The 21168-nt window shown below is 39.1% G+C and overlaps 2 protein-coding genes across 2 annotated transcripts in view; both read right to left on the bottom strand.

The window, feature by feature from the left end:
* Positions 1 to 2858: 2858 nt before the first annotated feature.
* On the bottom strand, positions 2859 to 11195 carry LOC103136471 (transmembrane anterior posterior transformation protein 1 homolog). The gene is made up of 11 exons (XM_007549741.2): positions 10925 to 11195; positions 9197 to 9337; positions 8429 to 8526; positions 8279 to 8348; positions 8031 to 8111; positions 7767 to 7876; positions 6165 to 6224; positions 4959 to 5027; positions 4785 to 4861; positions 4528 to 4700; positions 2859 to 3404 (listed from the first exon to the last, which is right to left on the bottom strand). Exons 1-11 carry the CDS (start codon positions 11193 to 11195, stop codon positions 3151 to 3153), a joined length of 1404 nt encoding a protein of 467 aa, XP_007549803.1. The 3' UTR covers positions 2859 to 3150.
* Positions 11196 to 15368: 4173 nt separating this feature from the next.
* Positions 15369 to 21168, bottom strand: part of LOC103136470 (transmembrane anterior posterior transformation protein 1 homolog) — an 8023-nt gene continuing 2223 nt past the window's right edge. Inside the window, exons 2-10 of the mRNA XM_016670262.1 lie at positions 20939 to 21102; positions 20789 to 20858; positions 20541 to 20621; positions 20277 to 20386; positions 18675 to 18734; positions 17469 to 17537; positions 17295 to 17371; positions 17038 to 17210; positions 15369 to 15914 (exon numbers count right to left, since the gene is read on the bottom strand). Coding sequence (XP_016525748.1) covers positions 15661 to 15914; positions 17038 to 17210; positions 17295 to 17371; positions 17469 to 17537; positions 18675 to 18734; positions 20277 to 20386; positions 20541 to 20621; positions 20789 to 20858; positions 20939 to 21102 — 1058 coding nt within the window. The 3' untranslated portion in view covers positions 15369 to 15660. The remainder of the gene's footprint in view (positions 15915 to 17037; positions 17211 to 17294; positions 17372 to 17468; positions 17538 to 18674; positions 18735 to 20276; positions 20387 to 20540; positions 20622 to 20788; positions 20859 to 20938; positions 21103 to 21168) is intronic.

Genomic DNA, 21168 nt, shown 5'->3' with positions numbered 1-21168 from the left:
TACAGACCGATAGTTCTGGGGGAAACTTGACTCTTATTTCTTCCCACAAAAAAACTGGACCTGTAGCCTCACCGGTTAGATGTCACTGTGAAATATGATGGTCAACTCGCTAATGATAATCCAAGTTTTTGATGTCTCGTGAAACTGAAAAGAAGAAGAAGAAAAAAAGAAAAAAGCCAATGTGAGTGTAAGTGTGTGATGACAGAGAGCCTTCAGAGTCTGTGTAGGCAGACAGTGGGCCGCTGTGTTTCCACTTTAACAGAGAGCGCAGTGGGTCCTTTCACTGCAGTGAGTCCTCGCCTTTCACTCACATCACACCAGAAACGGCTGCAAAACAAACTCATTTTATTCTCCATCCATCATAAAAGATAAAAGACTTAAACCTCAACATGTCGGAGTCACACACGGAAAAACAAGATCTGTAAACAAGGGCTCCACAACATGCCTAAAAAGAACTTTTCACAACATAAGTGTTTCATATCAGCCAATATCAAAAATTGTCGATATTGATAATTATTGATTAGTTGTTTTGTTTAAAATGTCTGAGAAACTGCCAAGCTGCTGGTGTGACCTTTCCTGATTTATCTAGTTTTCCCTCTACATTGTTGTTTTTATTTTTAAATACGATGGAGAAATCTGAATCTGCTGCTGTGCAAGTTAATCAACAGGTTGTTGCTAGGTAACCAAAAAGTGAGTGAGTTAGTTGACACCACTAGCCTTGCTTAGCTCACTGTGACAGATTGAGCAGCAAAAGCTTTTCTTCTGTTCTGCCTACATCTCCCAGAATGCTGTGCGGTTCTGGATCAGACTTCAGTGAATATTCTAGATCGTCACCTTCCTCAAATAATGTTTTTTTTTTTTTTTTGCCAAAAGTTATTTTGGTAGAAAAAAAATAAAATAAATTATGGCAAAAAATGTTATATCCTATGAGATGTATAATCTATTGAAATAGATCACTTGTCTGTTGCCCTGTTGTCCACTGATCAGAGATGACCTGTCACACTTGTTTTAATGTTTGGAAAGTTTCTCCTCAAATTTCAGCTGGCCTGTGTTGACTTGGATTAACTCAGATTATTTCTACCTCTCATCAACCTCATTTCTCAGTAATGTTCTGCTTATAAAATATTAGCAGAACATTACTTTATATATTTCAAAGAAAAAACATTTCTTTGAAATATATAAATGCAGTGCCATCCAAAAATAACTAATACTTCTAAACTATCTTTAGTCACACTGCAGCCACATTCTTACGTGTGTTTCATTTGGGATTTCATGTATCAGACCAACAGCATAATTGCAAAGTGGAAGAAAAAGAGCAACAAATTTTGAAATTATTGCAGAACTCATGTATTTTTGAAGTTTGAAGGCAGCATCATAGTGAGGTACAGATAAAAATATGTTGTAAAAAAAACCCTGTCAATTGTAAATCTGTGGCAGGATCACAGAATAGATTGTTCAGAGATTCTCCATCCAGTCTGAATAAATTTGAACTAAGTTGCAAATATTAGCGGCCAAACATTTCGGTGTCCAGATGAGAAAATCTGATGGAGAAAAGAGGTGCAGCCATAACTGCAGAAGGTGGTTCCAGAAAGGTTTGAACTCTGTGGGGCTGAAGACAAACACAAGTCACACTTTTCTAATTTGTTAGAGCAAAAAATGTTAAAGGGACAGTATTAAGTATTTTCCAGGCAAAAAGTGGCACAACTGAGTAACTCGGTTACCTTCAGTTGTTATAAAAAATCTAAAAAAGTCATATTTATTTCAAATATGACTTGGAATAAATTTGACTTTGCAATTTAATGCCTTGAAACTTGGCCTCTGTCTCTTTAAAAAGCTCCTGCTCTTTCTGAAACTCCGCCTTCAGGAAGGCATTACAACATGGCTCCTCTATTAAGCTCAAAAAATGTGATTTTACACAACACTGTCCCTTTAAAGACCTTATTTTTTTTTCCCTGTTACTTCACATTATGTTTGTCTACCGGATAAAATCTCCCCCAAAATCCAAGTCTGACATGACAAATGTAAAAAAGTTAAAGATTTATACATGGTTTAGCAATGCAGTGTAAGTTAAAGAAAACTAATAAGGAAGACCTGTTTTAATGTTGCTGGTATTAAAATGGTCAGATTTTAATACCACCAAACGTAGTATTAAAACGAACGTAGGAGCTGATGGCGGTAAATGAGAGGAAGCAGAAAGGCCTGTGGCGACTTCACGTAATCAACTGATTAACAGCAGATTTCACAGCAATTTGGGTCAACTGGTTCACAAACAGCTGATTAACAGGACACGTCTTCACGAGTCAGAGCTGGCGAGCGACAGCAGACATGAACTCCACGCTGGTTTGAACAGCTGAAATGCTTAAAATGATCAAAGTTATTCATTTCTTTTAGCAGGAATCTCAGTCGCAAATTTACGGATAAGATCAACGTTTCCAACATGCTCAGCGACAATGTTGCTGCCATAGTTATACGACTGTGGAAACTTAAATCTCCCCTTAGCGAAAAAAATAAAAAAATAATCTGCAAACAAACGCCTTCACACGGTCCTCCCAGTGATGTTAAAAGAAAGAGAAGACCCACACAGACGATCTCACACTAAAACTCCCCAGGGAAATGAAGCCGATGAGCTCGGAGGCTTGTTTGCATCAGTCCTTCTGAACGTGTTGGCGCCAGTGTCTGCAGAATGCCTTTATGCGCAGCTTAAGGTTTAAAATTTAGGAAAAAAACATCCAACATTTTCAATAAAAAAAAACATACTTTAAAGAGATAAACTTGTCAGATTTTTTTCTAAATAAAAAGTCGACATCTGACAACTTTTGTTCTATTAAAAAAAAAAAAAAAAATCACTCTTTGTTCTAGGAATAATTGTGCTTTTGAAACACACACAACCTCACAGTCCAGCTGCAATGCTCCAACAATCCAGACTGGATTTCCTTTCAGTGGTTTTATTCTCCGTTTGGTTGTTTCCTGGTGTTCTTGCAGCACCCGTCTGGAAACGTCTGATGTAACAGCTTGATGCCTGGGTTGGTTTTTGCCAGTAATAAATAAATAAATACTCCAAGAGTCAGGTGCATAAGTGCGAGTCGGGTCTGAGCACGCTCCGTGACCCTCGTCAGATCCCTGGACACGGGCTGGGGTTCCCTTCAGCGGTCAGTCTATCCGGTTCCCACAGATGGTGAATCGGTCTATCTCCAGCAAGTCTTTCTTGGGCGCTCTGTGTTTAAGTCCGTCTCCTTCCAGCCCCATGTCATTGTTTAGAATTTTGTCCTCGTCGTCCTCGTCTGGCGTCGTCAGGAATGTGTCCGAGTCGCTCTTTGGGATGGCGGAGGAGGTGCCCTCTGGTTTTTCTGTGGGTGGAGAAACACCCGGTGTCAGTGATACTCCTGCTCTGTCTGACGTGGGCTCTGTTGATGAGAAAGTGTTTAAGAGTTTAATGGCACAGAAATATTCACACTGTGAAATTCCTTTGGTAGCTATTGGGCATCAAATATCTTAATGTAGACAAAGATGTGTAAAAAAAAAACCTTGAAAGAATTCAGGTTTTGAAGCAGTTGCGTGCTCTCGCACGACACAAAACCTCTTCAATATCAGTACATCTAAGTGGAGAAAGTAAGGAAATAAACAGTTTTTGGTACAAATACTGGTGAGTCCAACAGGCCCATCAAAATAAATTATAATGAATCATTTTCTTATTTGACACTCTACTTTTTTAAGTTAATAAAAATAATCAGAAATTTTAAAGGGGCAGTATTATATGTTTTCCAGTGACAGTATAATTTTATAACAGTCAAGCAACTATGTTAACTTTTGATATAACTTATATATACATGCATATCAAATATGTCTTAAATGAAACTTCAATTTGCAATTTAACACCTTGAAATTGGGCATCTGTCTCTTTAAGAATGTCATGTTCTTTCCTCCTCTATTAACCCTTTAACAACGTTTTTACCAGCGTTTCACTGAGAAGTAGCTCCTATAATGAGCTCAGCAGATGTGCAGGCTACTCTGAAGGATCGGGCTGCACAGTGGCGCAGTTGGTGAAACTGTTGCCTTGCAGCAAGAAGGTCCTGGATTCGATTCCCAGCCAGAGATCTTTCTGCAAGGAGTTTGCATGTTCTCCCTGTGCATGTGTGGGTTCTCTCTGGGTACTCCGGTTTCCTCCCACAGTCCAAAAACATGTGATTGTGTGTGCGTGGTTGTTTGTCCTGTCTGTGTTACTCTGCGACTGGCAACCTGACCAAAATGTCTCGCTTGAAAGCACCAGCACCTCCTCTGACCCCAGTAAGGACAAGGGTGTAAGAAAATAGTGGATAGTCTGAAGGAGCTGAGTGAGGGAGTCATGGAGGATGGCTGCTCTTTGAGGCAGAAACTTGGAAACCATAGGAAGCTAGGTTCACCAAGGCATTTTGCACAGCCATGGAAGATTAAAACATACCTGTTTGATGAGGTGCAAAGCTCAAAAAAGTCAATTTCACCCTTTTAATTGCATGTGCTGCTGTATAACCCAGAGAGTAGCTGTCTAACCTTGTGGCGCTGCAGTGTAAGTGTTTTTGCTGCGGTTGGCTCTGGAGTTAGCACGGCTGGAGGCGACAGACGGAGGCGGGTCGAACAGCTTCTCCTCCATCTTGGCCTCTTTGACAAACATGCAGGATGTTCCAAGGAGAACGATGCTGTTGAGCACCTTGAGCGTGATCATCCTGCTCGCAACGACAAAAAAATATGAGAGTACGACGCAAACGTGCGAAAGCATAACAAGCGACAACGTTATATTTCATATTTACCCCAAGTAAAACAGCAGCACACACATGAAGGAGAGCGAACCCTGGATCTTCACTGAGCTTGTCACCACTCTGATCAGCTGAAAATGGAAACAGAAAAAAACAGCTGGAACCATGCAACACTGTAAAAATGTAATATGGTACTCTATGTTTATGTGTACGTATCGAATGACGGACCAGCAGAGCCAAGGGAAGTGGAATGAAGCCCATTCTTCTGGATACGGAGTCGCTGTAGTCGGTGTAAGCCTGCAAACATTTTCAGAACAGAAAAGCCTCGTTTAACTTCTGACTCCAATGACAAATCTAACTTTGTTCTGTTGGACAGAAATGTGAGAAAACAGATAAAAATTCAATCTGCAATCAGAAACATGCAATTGTGTTTAATATCCACAAACTACAGGTTAAAAAGTTAATGCAGCTTTTTAAAGTTGTTCCTATGAGGATTAAAATAGTTTTATAGTACAAGTTTTTTCCCTCATTTGTTAAATTATAACCACAAATATCTGTGCATTTTATGGGAAATTATATGATGAACCAAAACCATGCAGTGCTTCATTATGAAAGAGAAAGAAATCAATAAATGTCTTTCTAAGTTTTCACCAGTAAAAATCTGAAAGGTGTGGTGTGTTTGTAGTCAGCCCCTCCCCCACCCCCCAGAGATAGTACTTTGTAGAAAAACCGTTCTAAGCAGTTCTGGCTGTAGATGTTTTGCAGTAAAACATAATTTTGTCCATGTTGGTATTTTTGGTGGTTTACAAAAGTGGAAAGAAAAGTCATCTTTGTCTTTTTTGGCTGTGTATACGAAGGCTGTGCACATTTAGCGTGTCGTCCCTTTGCGACGCTGCAAGCCTGTTGAATATTAATTAAGCCGAATAAAATTTTATGCATTTTAATATGTCATTACTATCATTTTAAAAACTGGCAGGCAAATACAGAAAATTAGGGGATTTTGTTGACCCAGTCAGTCAAAATTACAGAAAATGAAAAAGCCTAGCGTGACCTCTGACTGGAATTTAAGTTATTTTATGCATCTAAACTTGGTCAGATGTGCTTATTTCTTCAATAACTCTTACCAACTAAAAGTACATATTTTCTTTATGTATTTAGAGTCCATTAAAGTGGCAATAAAAATAATTGCAAAAAATCTGGTCCAGAGGAATCATACCATCAATATAACTGGCTGTGAAATATTTAAACTCTACAGAAAAGCAACAATTTTTTGCACTGCCCCCAATTCACATTTTGCTCCCCTACTAATACTGAGAGGTCTGTCATTATGCCACCTCTCCACAAATACAGTACAATCCAAAATGATTCCTACGATATGAAAAAGATTTGAACATCGGTGTAAAGACAGCTGCTAGTTCAAGTTGTTTGACTCACGTTTTTCTGTCGGCTGCTGACGAGGTCGAAGGCGAGGCTGGCTCTGTATTCTCCGTACACCTGGGAACACAAACAGAGAGAACCGATAGTTCTCAGTCAACAAACCCACAAATAACCAAATGCTCCGTTAAAACAGCCAACAGAAGGTATGTGTGTCTAAAAAGTGATGGCAGAGAGATGTTTGTTGCAGAAAGTGAAAGTGGGTGCAAAAAAAAAGTGTGGTTGGATTTAACAGTGTGAAATAATCTAGTAAATTCCTGCTTTAACAAAAACCAGGAAGGAAGGTAGGAGGTGTAAAAACCACCAACATCGAAATGAGTGCAAAGAAGGTGGCTCAGCTGAAGGCAGATCCTGTTTCAGACTGAAATACGCATGAGTGAGAGAGAGGAAACAGAACATTTACGGAAGGTGGAAGAGGAGAAGAAACACAGAGACAAAAATGATCCAGGTCAGGTTGAGGTTTTGGAGGTTGGGTTAAAGAAACACCTGAGTGATAAAATACACCTCACAAAAATTTACAACCAGCAACAAGAATACAGCAAGTGGTTTCTGGATGGTAAATCAACGACAAAACACTTTTGTTTTCTAACAGCCATTGTACAGCGCATACAGTGGCAAAACCAGCTGACCAAACATGCTGGAGCTTTGCTTGGGTTGCTAAGGAATCACACATACGCTAAATCAAAGGACTCTGTGACAAAAAAAAAGCCCTATTGGGACATCCCATTTTATTTGCCATATTATCAGAAACAGAATAACGGAAGGCATTGGTGAGAGGCTGAGTGTTTTGGTCAAACAGAAGCAGCAGATACACAGTGAGATGCACATTGCACAACATTGTTATCGAACTTTTCTGAGTGAACAAACGTGAACAAAATTCTGACCAATCACACAACAGTTTCACATGCAGGGTGGGATGAAAGTTCATCAGAGGGGTTGTGTTAACAAGAGTGGACAACATGCCGCTGAAAATAAAATGATTCGGTTTTCGTTGCATAACTGCAACATCAGCTGCGCTTCCATTGCAAATGTGTGTAAACTTTGTACATTTTCCACCAATGTCGAAAAAAACACAACATAACTAAAAAAAACGGAATTAAAGTCACATGTGAATAAGTTTGTTCTTGTGATAAGTCATTAAAAAAATCTTTTTCTTCACGGTTTGCGCAAGTGGCAGCATCCGGTTATTGATTATGTGACTTGTGTGATGCTAAAAAAGTGTTTCCATTCAACTTTTGCAAAATAAACCAATTCTGCTACAGCCAAAAAAAAACAACAAAAAAAAAAACACCTCATGCTAGTGCCAAGACTTTTTAATCAAAAAATTTGTTTTTATTTTCAAATTTGTCATGTTTCTATTGAGCAAATTTATTTCTGGAATGTCAAATTGTAGAATTATATGACAGTCAATCCTCTGATAACTGACAGACGCTCCAGAAACTGCCTGTAACACTATCAGTCCACTCTCTAGTGCCATTTCTAAACACACCAGCTTCCTGAGGATCAAATCATTTTCAAACCCAACTCTGATTTAAATCTGATTTAAATCAGAGTTAAAAAGTGACTGTAAATAACAGGCTAAAGAGACATTAGGGGACTCACGTCAGCACTGATGTCATTGAACTTGGTGATGAAGGCGTGCTTGACAACATCCACTGCCACCTCTGATGTGATCACCATGACTACGTCTGGGAACAGGACCCAGAAGTGGTCTAAGACAAACACAGGAAGCTGAAATCAGTATAATTATTCAGATACGTAGGCTGATGAGAAAGGAAGTTTGTGTTAAGGGCTGAAGCAGAAGGAAAATGGATCTGTGCTGGGAGCTGTGTCATGCTGCGTGCATTCTGAGCTGATATTAGTTACCGGGATTCCATGAAAACTGCTCCATGTTTCTCAGACAGACAATGAGCAGGAGGATGTAGTTGGTGAACCTCTCCTTTATGTCTGTGGGAAACAAAACAAATCAATCCTGGATTAACCTACTTTCTGCCCACTGCCGCTGAGCGCGATCCCAGAAATTTACCTTGGATTAAATCAGGTTAAAGAGGGGAGGATAAAAATATCTCAAACGTGTGATTTTAGTGCGGAGGCTCCAATGGCTTCCGACTTACCGCTGTTGGACATCTGGAACAGGTTGTTCTTTTCAAACTTCTTAAACACGCTTCCTTTGATTTCCACAAACTGGGGAAACAAAATCAGAGCTTCAGTCGTTCTGCTGCAGCGAGTTTTTAAGAGTAAATATTGAAAACAGTTACACTCACGTTGTTTGACATCATTATGGTGAGCAGAGACTTGTTATGGGAGTTGAAGGCTACATTCAGTGTCGTAGCCTGAACCATGATGAGAATGGCATGAAGGACTAGATCAGTAACAGCTGAGGAAAACTGGTTTGAGGTAAAACACAAGATGAATCCCAACAGTAACACTTATTCTAAATACAAAAGTTTACTATGAATATATATGTATGTATGTATGTATGTAAGTAAGTAAGTAAGTAAGTAAGTAAGGAAGGAAGCAAGGAAACAAGGAAGGAAGGAAGGAAGGACAGAAAAAGACAGGTAGGAAGAAAAGGGTTAAAAAGAAAGGGAGAACAAAGGAAAAAAGAAGGAAAAAATGAAAGAAGTAAGTAAGGAAGGAATGAATATGGGAAATAAATGTTTCATATTTGTTATCCTTTTCCAATCATACTCAGATGTAACTATGACTTGTAGAGTGTTCTGGTTTTCCAGACTGTAGAAACCCTTAAATGGTGTAAAACAGATGAAAATGCTCCATTCAGATCAGAATAAAAATGAGAACATGATCATTTGGCTTCAAAAATACAAACTGCATTCAGCAATGAAAGGCTGGTGTGTGTTTCTAAGCTGTTCCACTCAAACTGTCCTTCGGACAACTAGTCCATTAACTAACACATAAAGATTGTTATTTTTAATAATCCAGATAGAGTGCAGTCCGGCAAATATTACTACATTAAGTCTGTTTTCATCTCAGTGTTGTGGACTCTTAGAGGTCAGTCCCAGTGAGGATACAGACGTAGAGAACAGCCATGAGGAAGTGAGGAATCACTCCTATGTGTGCTCTCTTCTTCTCCTTGGGCTCGGTGGCGGTCCAGTACAGAGCATCCAGGATGTCTTGGCCAAACGATGAGAAGAGGCGATCTGCAACCTGACGTAAAGCACCGACAGCAAATCAGTGGGTGGATGTNAAAAACCACCTGATCCTACTACAAAAAATTGTTTGAAATGTGTTTCCATTAAGCAAATTTATTTTTTGTAATTTCACGATGTATTTTACCTCATGTGAGCGGTGACTTTTAGCAGAGGAAGATCTGTTTACTGTGCAAATACATCCTGTCACAGCGGTTTGTTTTAGGACTCTGCTCATTTTTGGACTTTGCTCTTTTATATATCACAATGGTCTTTGAGAGTAAGGTTGGCCATATGTTTTAACAACTTTTTTTAAAATAATTTTTTAACCAGGAAAATTTGCACACAGCATACATTATACAGCATAGGGTCTTCCAAGGACCCATCATACCATTATATGGTTCCAGGATAAAATAGATAAATGACTGACTTACATAACAGCTACACCAACTATCACAAATCCTAATGTTTAGATATTATCAATTTACTGCAGCAAATATACCACTAAAAAAAACCTCTAATTTGGACATGAGTATGGAAACCATGAAGTAACGTAAACAATCTTTTAACGATTCAGTTCCATATGTAAACTACCATGAACTTTACATGTATGGAGGTTCCAAAGTGTCACAATTAAAAGAGCAAATAAATATCCATACTACTAGATGTCCCAAAACTACAATTGATAAGAAATATAAATAAATTACTCAAATAATTAATTATACAGATAATTTATAAAATGAGATATGGAGCTATTTTACAATTGAATTGCAAGCCAATGTTTCATGATTATGGGTTTGCTCTTTAGGTTAATTAGTCACTTGTTAAGGATATGAACAAAGGGCCACAGTGACTTATTATTATTTAATAATTATTCTTCATGCTTCAGTACACCATGGGAATGTGTATATTAATTACTTTATTCAGTCATTCATTGAAATTACATGTACATGACAGACATGTCTTCATTTAGTTAGTTTTGGTAGAACTTTTAGTTCTACAATACTTTCCACATCTATACATTTTGATAGATAAAAATAATGAGTGATACATTCATAAGAACCTATAAAAATGAATTATGGCATATCTAAATATTTTTCAAAAAAAGGTGTGTTATTAAATTGTGGCACTTTTTGCCCTCCTCACTCTTTGTACTTTTCCCCATGCTTTAATACAAATGCCTCCACTGGAAACTAGTCGGATTTGTAACTTAACGGTCAAATTTTGCTTCATTACCATATAACACTCAGTTTGGCGATGGCCCTTCAATTTAAATACCCCACTTGATTATGTCAGAGATTTTAGTTCTGTTGTTATTTTTCGTTTATGAATGCTTTCTTTCCTCCTTTCTTTGTTTTTTTCTTTCTTTCTTTCTTTCTTTCTTTCTTTCTTTCTTTTTTCCTTCTTTCTTTCTTTTTTGCATTGATAAAAACTTTGTGTTGAAAAATTAAATCAGGAAATATATAAATATATTCAAAAAGTCAGTTATATCTAATAATAAAGCTGATGTATGTTTATTCATTACACCCGAATAAAGTCTATTAATAATAATAAGTCAGCCTTGACTGTGAGAATGGAGGAGCAGATGGTGTGATAATATTTTAATCTCACCTTTGGGAAAAGAGTTTGGTTGAACCATGTAAAGAAACGCGTGGACCATGTGGAAAAGGATTCCTATGGTCCCCGGCTCGTAGTAAGCGTGGGTATCATAAACCGCTGCGGGAACAAACCCAAAGTCCAACGGCTCCACCGGCGGAGGGGAGCGCTGCCTGCGGGGGTCGGCCCTGACCTCCGCCCGCTGGCCTTCCTTCTCTTCAGCCTGCTGCTCTGCGCTGGTGGCCCCCCACCAGAGCAGCAGGACGAGCCACCGTGTCCACAACATAACTCAGAGACGAAGAAGAAGAAAAAAAGCACCAGAAGACCAGAGACCCAGTGGACAACCTGCTGTCTCAGTCGGGATGGAGAGAGCAGCTGACACCTGTTCCTCCCGCAGGACCGGAAACACCTCTAACATCCAGCGGTCGGTCGGTGAGGAAGCAGCCGTTAGGCTCTAGTGGTTCTCCTCCACGGACTCATCCCGGACATCCTTCCCAGAGGACCTGCCGCGCTGTGTGGGATTCTCACTCTGCCTGCCGGTGTCCTCGCGTTCACCGGACCGCGAGCTCAGAGCAGCCTAATCTCACGTGCACGGAGAGGGCTCAACTGCGTTCGTGTGCGCTGGAAAATTCGATGCGCGCATCTGCGGCGCGTGACCCGGAGCGTCCTCTTGGTCATGTAGACAGAAAACATTTAGTATCTAAGATAACCTGAGCAAATAGGAAAGACATACATTTTCAAATTATTTCCTCAGAATAAAAGTTATTCAAAGCAAATGAGGAGAAACAAGTTACCTAGCAATTACTAATTTTCTTATATTTTTCTTACTGGAGAAAAAAAAAAGACTGAACAGCTTTTCCACTCGTTAAGATTATTTTCAACAAATATTTCTAAAGCCCACATTTTAATGTTGCAGGAAATTGCTTTGAGTGTGATTATTTGGTAAATTGTGCTGCTTTTGCTCTACAAGCTGTTTAAAGCTTACTTTTTTAGATTATAATAAGATTTACAGTCTAATGTTCTGGAAAGAGTACAGTTAACTGTTCCAATTTCTCTGTGGTTTTGGACAGATTCTTATGTCTGGAAGCAGGAAAGGATTTTGTCACCCAATTTCTGTACATAAAGAAATATTAAAAGATTCAGAAAAATCTTTGTGCATAGAGGCTTTAGGGATGGTTCATGTCTGCAATCAGGTCTATCATGAAGTGTCAATACATGCACAAATAAAACGCCACCATTCAGAGCAATCTGAGGTCAAGTAAAGACTTGTACAAATTATTTTTCTTTTTTATTAAGTATGGCAGAGCACTCACAGTATTGTGCAAAAACTCTTTACCATCAGAGCAGATTGTTACAAAAAACAGTCAGCCTGCTTGAGGTCAAATATAAAAACAAGGGAGGCTCAAAACATCTGCACAATATAATACATGTATCTGAACCACCACTTCTCTGAAAAACAGGTCTTGGATAACTTTGGAAAACAAAAAATACTGCAACCAGAACTTTTACCTTTCCTTACAGAGCTGTTGTCTGCATAAGAAACACAAGCTTGTGAGAAACAGCAAGGGGAAACCCAGACATTTTACCCGTCTGGGCTGATTTACAGACCGATAGTTCTGGGGGAAACTTGACTCTTATTTCTTCCCACAAAAAAACTGGACCTGTAGCCTCACCGGTTAGATGTCACTGTGAAATATGATGGTCAACTCGCTAATGATAATCCAAGTTTTTGATGTCTCGTGAAACTGAAAAGAAGAAGAAGAAAAAAAGAAAAAAGCCAATGTGAGTGTAAGTGTGTGATGACAGAGAGCCTTCAGAGTCTGTGTAGGCAGACAGTGGGCCGCTGTGTTTCCACTTTAACAGAGAGCGCAGTGGGTCCTTTCACTGCAGTGAGTCCTCGCCTTTCACTCACATCACACCAGAAACGGCTGCAAAACAAACTCATTTTATTCTCCATCCATCATAAAAGATAAAAGACTTAAACCTCAACATGTCGGAGTCACACACGGAAAAACAAGATCTGTAAACAAGGGCTCCACAACATGCCTAAAAAGAACTTTTCACAACATAAGTGTTTCATATCAGCCAATATCAAAAATTGTCGATATTGATAATTATTGATTAGTTGTTTTGTTTAAAATGTCTGAGAAACTGCCAAGCTGCTGGTGTGACCTTTCCTGATTTATCTAGTTTTCCCTCTACATTGTTGTTTTTATTTTTAAATACGATGGAGAAATCTGAATCTGCTGCTGTGCAAGTTAATCAACAGGTTGTTGCTAGGTAACCAAAAAGTGAGTGAGTTAGTTGACACCACTAGCCTTGCTTAGCTCACTGTGACAGATTGAGCAGCAAAAGCTTTTCTTCTGTTCTGCCTACATCTCCCAGAATGCTGTGCGGTTCTGGATCAGACTTCAGTGAATATTCTAGATCGTCACCTTCCTCAAATAATGTTTTTTTTTTTTTTTTGCCAAAAGTTATTTTGGTAGAAAAAAAATAAAATAAATTATGGCAAAAAATGTTATATCCTATGAGATGTATAATCTATTGAAATAGATCACTTGTCTGTTGCCCTGTTGTCCACTGATCAGAGATGACCTGTCACACTTGTTTTAATGTTTGGAAAGTTTCTCCTCAAATTTCAGCTGGCCTGTGTTGACTTGGATTAACTCAGATTATTTCTACCTCTCATCAACCTCATTTCTCAGTAATGTTCTGCTTATAAAATATTAGCAGAACATTACTTTATATATTTCAAAGAAAAAACATTTCTTTGAAATATATAAATGCAGTGCCATCCAAAAATAACTAATACTTCTAAACTATCTTTAGTCACACTGCAGCCACATTCTTACGTGTGTTTCATTTGGGATTTCATGTATCAGACCAACAGCATAATTGCAAAGTGGAAGAAAAAGAGCAACAAATTTTGAAATTATTGCAGAACTCATGTATTTTTGAAGTTTGAAGGCAGCATCATAGTGAGGTACAGATAAAAATATGTTGTAAAAAAAACCCTGTCAATTGTAAATCTGTGGCAGGATCACAGAATAGATTGTTCAGAGATTCTCCATCCAGTCTGAATAAATTTGAACTAAGTTGCAAATATTAGCGGCCAAACATTTCGGTGTCCAGATGAGAAAATCTGATGGAGAAAAGAGGTGCAGCCATAACTGCAGAAGGTGGTTCCAGAAAGGTTTGAACTCTGTGGGGCTGAAGACAAGCACAAGTCACACTTTTCTAATTTGTTAGAGCAAAAAATGTTAAAGGGACAGTATTATGTATTTTCCAGGCAAAAAGTGGCACAACTGAGTAACTCGGTTACCTTCAGTTGTTATAAAAAATCTAAAAAAGTCATATTTATTTCAAATATGACTTGGAATAAATTTGACTTTGCAATTTAATGCCTTGAAACTTGGCCTCTGTCTCTTTAAAAAGCTCCTGCTCTTTCTGAAACTCCGCCTTCAGGAAGGCATTACAACATGGCTCCTCTATTAAGCTCAAAAAATGTGATTTTACACAACACTGTCCCTTTAAAGACCTTATTTTTTTTTCCCTGTTACTTCACATTATGTTTGTCTACCGGATAAAATCTCCCCCAAAATCCAAGTCTGACATGACAAATGTAAAAAAGTTAAAGATTTATACATGGTTTAGCAATGCAGTGTAAGTTAAAGAAAACTAATAAGGAAGACCTGTTTTAATGTTGCTGGTATTAAAATGGTCAGATTTTAATACCACCAAACGTAGTATTAAAACGAACGTAGGAGCTGATGGCGGTAAATGAGAGGAAGCAGAAAGGCCTGTGGCGACTTCACGTAATCAACTGATTAACAGCAGATTTCACAGCAATTTGGGTCAACTGGTTCACAAACAGCTGATTAACAGGACACGTCTTCACGAGTCAGAGCTGGCGAGCGACAGCAGACATGAACTCCACGCTGGTTTGAACAGCTGAAATGCTTAAAATGATCAAAGTTATTCATTTCTTTTAGCAGGAATCTCAGTCGCAAATTTACGGATAAGATCAACGTTTCCAACATGCTCAGCGACAATGTTGCTGCCATAGTTATACGACTGTGGAAACTTAAATCTCCCCTTAGCGAAAAAAATAAAAAAATAATCTGCAAACAAACGCCTTCACACGGTCCTCCCAGTGATGTTAAAAGAAAGAGAAGACCCACACAGACGATCTCACACTAAAACTCCCCAGGGAAATGAAGCCGATGAGCTCGGAGGCTTGTTTGCATCAGTCCTTCTGAACGTGTTGGCGCCAGTGTCTGCAGAATGCCTTTATGCGCAGCTTAAGGTTTAAAATTTAGGAAAAAAACATCCAACATTTTCAATAAAAAAAAACATACTTTAAAGAGATAAACTTGTCAGATTTTTTTCTAAATAAAAAGTCGACATCTGACAACTTTTGTTCTATTAAAAAAAAAAAAAAAAATCACTCTTTGTTCTAGGAATAATTGTGCTTTTGAAACACACACAACCTCACAGTCCAGCTGCAATGCTCCAACAATCCAGACTGGATTTCCTTTCAGTGGTTTTATTCTCCGTTTGGTTGTTTCCTGGTGTTCTTGCAGCACCCGTCTGGAAACGTCTGATGTAACAGCTTGATGCCTGGGTTGGTTTTTGCCAGTAATAAATAAATAAATACTCCAAGAGTCAGGTGCATAAGTGCGAGTCGGGTCTGAGCACGCTCCGTGACCCTCGTCAGATCCCTGGACACGGGCTGGGGTTCCCTTCAGCGGTCAGTCTATCCGGTTCCCACAGATGGTGAATCGGTCTATCTCCAGCAAGTCTTTCTTGGGCGCTCTGTGTTTAAGTCCGTCTCCTTCCAGCCCCATGTCATTGTTTAGAATTTTGTCCTCGTCGTCCTCGTCTGGCGTCGTCAGGAATGTGTCCGAGTCGCTCTTTGGGATGGCGGAGGAGGTGCCCTCTGGTTTTTCTGTGGGTGGAGAAACACCCGGTGTCAGTGATACTCCTGCTCTGTCTGACGTGGGCTCTGTTGATGAGAAAGTGTTTAAGAGTTTAATGGCACAGAAATATTCACACTGTGAAATTCCTTTGGTAGCTATTGGGCATCAAATATCTTAATGTAGACAAAGATGTGTAAAAAAAAAACCTTGAAAGAATTCAGGTTTTGAAGCAGTTGCGTGCTCTCGCACGACACAAAACCTCTTCAATATCAGTACATCTAAGTGGAGAAAGTAAGGAAATAAACAGTTTTTGGTACAAATACTGGTGAGTCCAACAGGCCCATCAAAATAAATTATAATGAATCATTTTCTAATTTGACACTCTACTTTTTTAAGTTAATAAAAATAATCATAAATTTTAAATGGGCAGTATTATATGTTTTCCAGTGACAGTATAATTTTATAACAGTCAAGTAACTATGTTAACTTTTGATATAACTTATATATACATGCATATCAAATATGTCTTAAACGAAACTTCAATTTGCAATTTAACACCTTGAAATTGGGCATCTGTCTCTTTAAGAATGTCATGTTCTTTCCTCCTCTATTAACCCTTTAACAACGTTTTTACCAGCGTTTCACTGAGAAGTAGCTCCTATAATGAGCTCAGCAGATGTGCAGGCTACTCTGAAGGATCGGGCTGCACAGTGGCGCAGTTGGTGAAACTGTTGCCTTGCAGCAAGAAGGTCCTGGATTCGATTCCCAGCCAGAGATCTTTCTGCAAGGAGTTTGCATGTTCTCCCTGTGCATGTGTGGGTTCTCTCTGGGTACTCCGGTTTCCTCCCACAGTCCAAAAACATGTGATTGTGTGTGCGTGGTTGTTTGTCCTGTCTGTGTTACTCTGCGACTGGCAACCTGACCAAAATGTCTCGCTTGAAAGCACCAGCACCTCCTCTGACCCCAGTAAGGACAAGGGTGTAAGAAAATAGTGGATAGTCTGAAGGAGCTGAGTGAGGGAGTCATGGAGGATGGCTGCTCTTTGAGGCAGAAACTTGGAAACCATAGGAAGCTAGGTTCACCAAGGCATTTTGCACAGCCATGGAAGATTAAAACATACCTGTTTGATGAGGTGCAAAGCTCAAAAAAGTCAATTTCACCCTTTTAATTGCATGTGCTGCTGTATAACCCAGAGAGTAGCTGTCTAACCTTGTGGCGCTGCAGTGTAAGTGTTTTTGCTGCGGTTGGCTCTGGAGTTAGCACGGCTGGAGGCGACAGACGGAGGCGGGTCGAACAGCTTCTCCTCCATCTTGGCCTCTTTGACAAACATGCAGGATGTTCCAAGGAGAACGATGCTGTTGAGCACCTTGAGCGTGATCATCCTGCTCGCAACGACAAAAAAATATGAGAGTACGACGCAAACGTGCGAAAGCATAACAAGCGACAACGTTATATTTCATATTTACCCCAAGTAAAACAGCAGCACACACATGAAGGAGAGCGAACCCTGGATCTTCACTGAGCTTGTCACCACTCTGATCAGCTGAAAATGGAAACAGAAAAAAACAGCTGGAACCATGCAACACTGTAAAAATGTAATATGGTACTCTATGTTTATGTGTACGTATCGAATGACGGACCAGCAGAGCCAAGGGAAGTGGAATGAAGCCCATTCTTCTGGATACGGAGTCGCTGTAGTCGGTGTAAGCCTGCAAACATTTTCAGAACAGAAAAGCCTCGTTTAACTTCTGACTCCAATGACAAATCTAACTTTGTTCTGTTGGACAGAAATGTGAGAAAACAGATAAAAATTCAATCTGCAATCAGAAACATGCAATTGTGTTTAATATCCACAAACTACAGGTTAAAAAGTTAATGCAGCTTTTTAAAGTTGTTCCTATGAGGATTAAAATAGTTTTATAGTACAAGTTTTTTCCCTCATTTGTTAAATTATAACCACAAATATCTGTGCATTTTATGGGAAATTATATGATGAACCAAAACCATGCAGTGCTTCATTATGAAAGAGAAAGAAATCAATAAATGTCTTTCTAAGTTTTCACCAGTAAAAATCTGAAAGGTGTGGTGTGTTTGTAGTCAGCCCCTCCCCCACCCCCCAGAGATAGTACTTTGTAGAAAAACCGTTCTAAGCAGTTCTGGCTGTAGATGTTTTGCAGTAAAACATAATTTTGTCCATGTTGGTATTTTTGGTGGTTTACAAAAGTGGAAAGAAAAGTCATCTTTGTCTTTTTTGGCTGTGTATACGAAGGCTGTGCACATTTAGCGTGTCGTCCCTTTGCGACGCTGCAAGCCTGTTGAATATTAATTAAGCCGAATAAAATTTTATGCATTTTAATATGTCATTACTATCATTTTAAAAACTGGCAGGCAAATACAGAAAATTAGGGGATTTTGTTGACCCAGTCAGTCAAAATTACAGAAAATGAAAAAGCCTAGCGTGACCTCTGACTGGAATTTAAGTTATTTTATGCATCTAAACTTGGTCAGATGTGCTTATTTCTTCAATAACTCTTACCAACTAAAAGTACATATTTTCTTTATGTATTTAGAGTCCATTAAAGTGGCAATAAAAATAATTGCAAAAAATCTGGTCCAGAGGAATCATACCATCAATATAACTGGCTGTGAAATATTTAAACTCTACAGAAAAGCAACAATTTTTTGCACTGCCCCCAATTCACATTTTGCTCCCCTACTAATACTGAGAGGTCTGTCATTATGCCACCTCTCCACAAATACAGTACAATCCAAAATGATTCCTACGATATGAAAAAGATTTGAACATCGGTGTAAAGACAGCTGCTAGTTCAAGTTGTTTGACTCACGTTTTTCTGTCGGCTGCTGACGAGGTCGAAGGCGAGGCTGGCTCTGTATTCTCCGTACACCTGGGAACACAAACAGAGAGAACCGATAGTTCTCAGTCAACAAACCCACAAATAACCAAATGCTCCGTTAAAACAGCCAACAGAAGGTATGTGTGTCTAAAAAGTGATGGCAGAGAGATGTTTGTTGCAGAAAGTGAAAGTGGGTGCAAAAAAAAAGTGTGGTTGGATTTAACAGTGTGAAATAATCTAGTAAATTCCTGCTTTAACAAAAACCAGGAAGGAAGGTAGGAGGTGTAAAAACCACCAACATCGAAATGAGTGCAAAGAAGGTGGCTCAGCTGAAGGCAGATCCTGTTTCAGACTGAAATACGCATGAGTGAGAGAGAGGAAACAGAACATTTACGGAAGGTGGAAGAGGAGAAGAAACACAGAGACAAAAATGATCCAGGTCAGGTTGAGGTTTTGGAGGTTGGGTTAAAGAAACACCTGAGTGATAAAATACACCTCACAAAAATTTACAACCAGCAACAAGAATACAGCAAGTGGTTTCTGGATGGTAAATCAACGACAAAACACTTTTGTTTTCTAACAGCCATTGTACAGCGCATACAGTGGCAAAACCAGCTGACCAAACATGCTGGAGCTTTGCTTGGGTTGCTATGGAATCACACATACGCTAAGTCAAAGGACTCTGTGACAAAAAAAAAGCCCTATTGGGACATCCCATTTTATTTGCCATATTATCAGAAACAGAATAACGGAAGGCATTGGTGAGAGGCTGAGTGTTTTGGTCAAACAGAAGCAGCAGATACACAGTGAGATGCACATTGCACAACATTGTTATCGAACTTTTCTGAGTGAACAAACGTGAACAAAATTCTGACCAATCACACAACAGTTTCACATGCAGGGTGGGATGAAAGTTCATCAGAGGGGTTGTGTTAACAAGAGTGGACAACATGCCGCTGAAAATAAAATGATTCGGTTTTCGTTGCATAACTGCAACATCAGCTGCGCTTCCATTGCAAATGTGTGTAAACTTTGTACATTTTCCACCAATGTCGAAAAAAACACAACATAACTAAAAAAAACGGAATTAAAGTCACATGTGAATAAGTTTGTTCTTGTGATAAGTCATTAAAAAAATCTTTTTCTTCACGGTTTGCGCAAGTGGCAGCATCCGGTTATTGATTATGTGACTTGTGTGATGCTAAAAAAGTGTTTCCATTCAACTTTTGCAAAATAAACCAATTCTGCTACAGCCAAAAAAAAACAACAAAAAAAAAAACACCTCATGCTAGTGCCAAGACTTTTTAATCAAAAAATTTGTTTTTATTTTCAAATTTGTCATGTTTCTATTGAGCAAATTTATTTCTGGAATGTCAAATTGTAGAATTATATGACAGTCAATCCTCTGATAACTGACAGACGCTCCAGAAACTGCCTGTAACACTATCACTCCACTCTCTAGTGCCATTTCTAAACACACCAGCTTCCTGAGGATCAAATCATTTTCAAACCCATCTCTGATTTAAATCTGATTTAAATTATTTTTTATCAGTGACTGTAAATAACCGGTTAACGAGACATTAGGGGACTCACGTCAGCACTGATGTCATTGAACTTGGTGATGAAGGCGTGCTTGACAACATCCACTGCCACCTCTGATGTGATCACCATGACTACGTCTGGGAACAGGACCCAGAAGTGGTCTAAGACAAACACAGGAAGCTGAAATCAGTATAATTATTCAGATACGTAGGCTGATGAGAAAGGAAGTTTGTGTTAAGGGCTGAAGCAGAAGGAAAATGGATCTGTGCTGGGAGCTGTGTCATGCTGCGTGCATTCTGAGCTGATATTAGTTACCGGGATTCCATGAAAACTGCTCCATGTTTCTCAGACAGACAATGAGCAGGAGGATGTAGTTGGTGAACCTCTCCTTTATGTCTGTGGGAAACAAAACAAATCAATCCTGGATTAACCTACTTTCTGCCCACTGCCGCTGAGCGCGATCCCAGAAATTTACCTTGGATTAAATCAGGTTAAAGAGGGGAGGATAAAAATATCTCAAACGTGTGATTTTAGTGCGGAGGCTCCAATGGCTTCCGACTTACCGCTGTTGGACATCTGGAACAGGTTGTTCTTTTCAAACTTCTTAAACACGCTTCCTTTGATTTCCACAAACTGGGGAAACAAAATCAGAGCTTCAGTCGTTCTGCTGCAGCGAGTTTTTAAGAGTAAATATTGAAAACAGTTACACTCACGTTGTTTGACATCATTATGGTGAGCAGAGACTTGTTATGGGAGTTGAAGGCTACATTCAGTGTCGTAGCCTGAACCATGATGAGAATGGCATGAAGGACTAGATCAGTAACAGCTGAGGAAAACTGGTTTGAGGTAAAACACAAGATGAATCCCAACAGTAACACTTATTCTAAATACAAAAGTTTACTATGAATATATATGTATGTATGTATGTATGTAAGTAAGTAAG

Source organism: Poecilia formosa, unplaced genomic scaffold (assembly GCF_000485575.1).
Source record: "Poecilia formosa unplaced genomic scaffold, Poecilia_formosa-5.1.2 Scaffold32, whole genome shotgun sequence".
Classification (NCBI taxonomy): Eukaryota; Metazoa; Chordata; class Actinopteri; order Cyprinodontiformes; family Poeciliidae; genus Poecilia; species Poecilia formosa.
Note: the sequence above shows the minus strand (reverse complement) of the source record. Positions and strands in the feature narration are given on the sequence as shown.

Excerpts from the sequence above, each read along its gene's own strand:
- LOC103136471 (XM_007549741.2), bottom strand. The coding sequence starts at position 11,195 with ATGTTGTGGACACGGTGGCTCGTCCTGCTGCTCTGGTGGGGGGCCACC. Across the intron at positions 8,349-8,428 it reads CCATAATGATGTCAAACAAC|TTTGTGGAAATCAAAGGAAG; the intron begins GTGAGTGTAACT and ends TTGTTTCCCCAG. Across the intron at positions 3,405-4,527 it reads TTACACTGCAGCGCCACAAG|AGCCCACGTCAGACAGAGCA; the intron begins GTTAGACAGCTA and ends TCTCATCAACAG.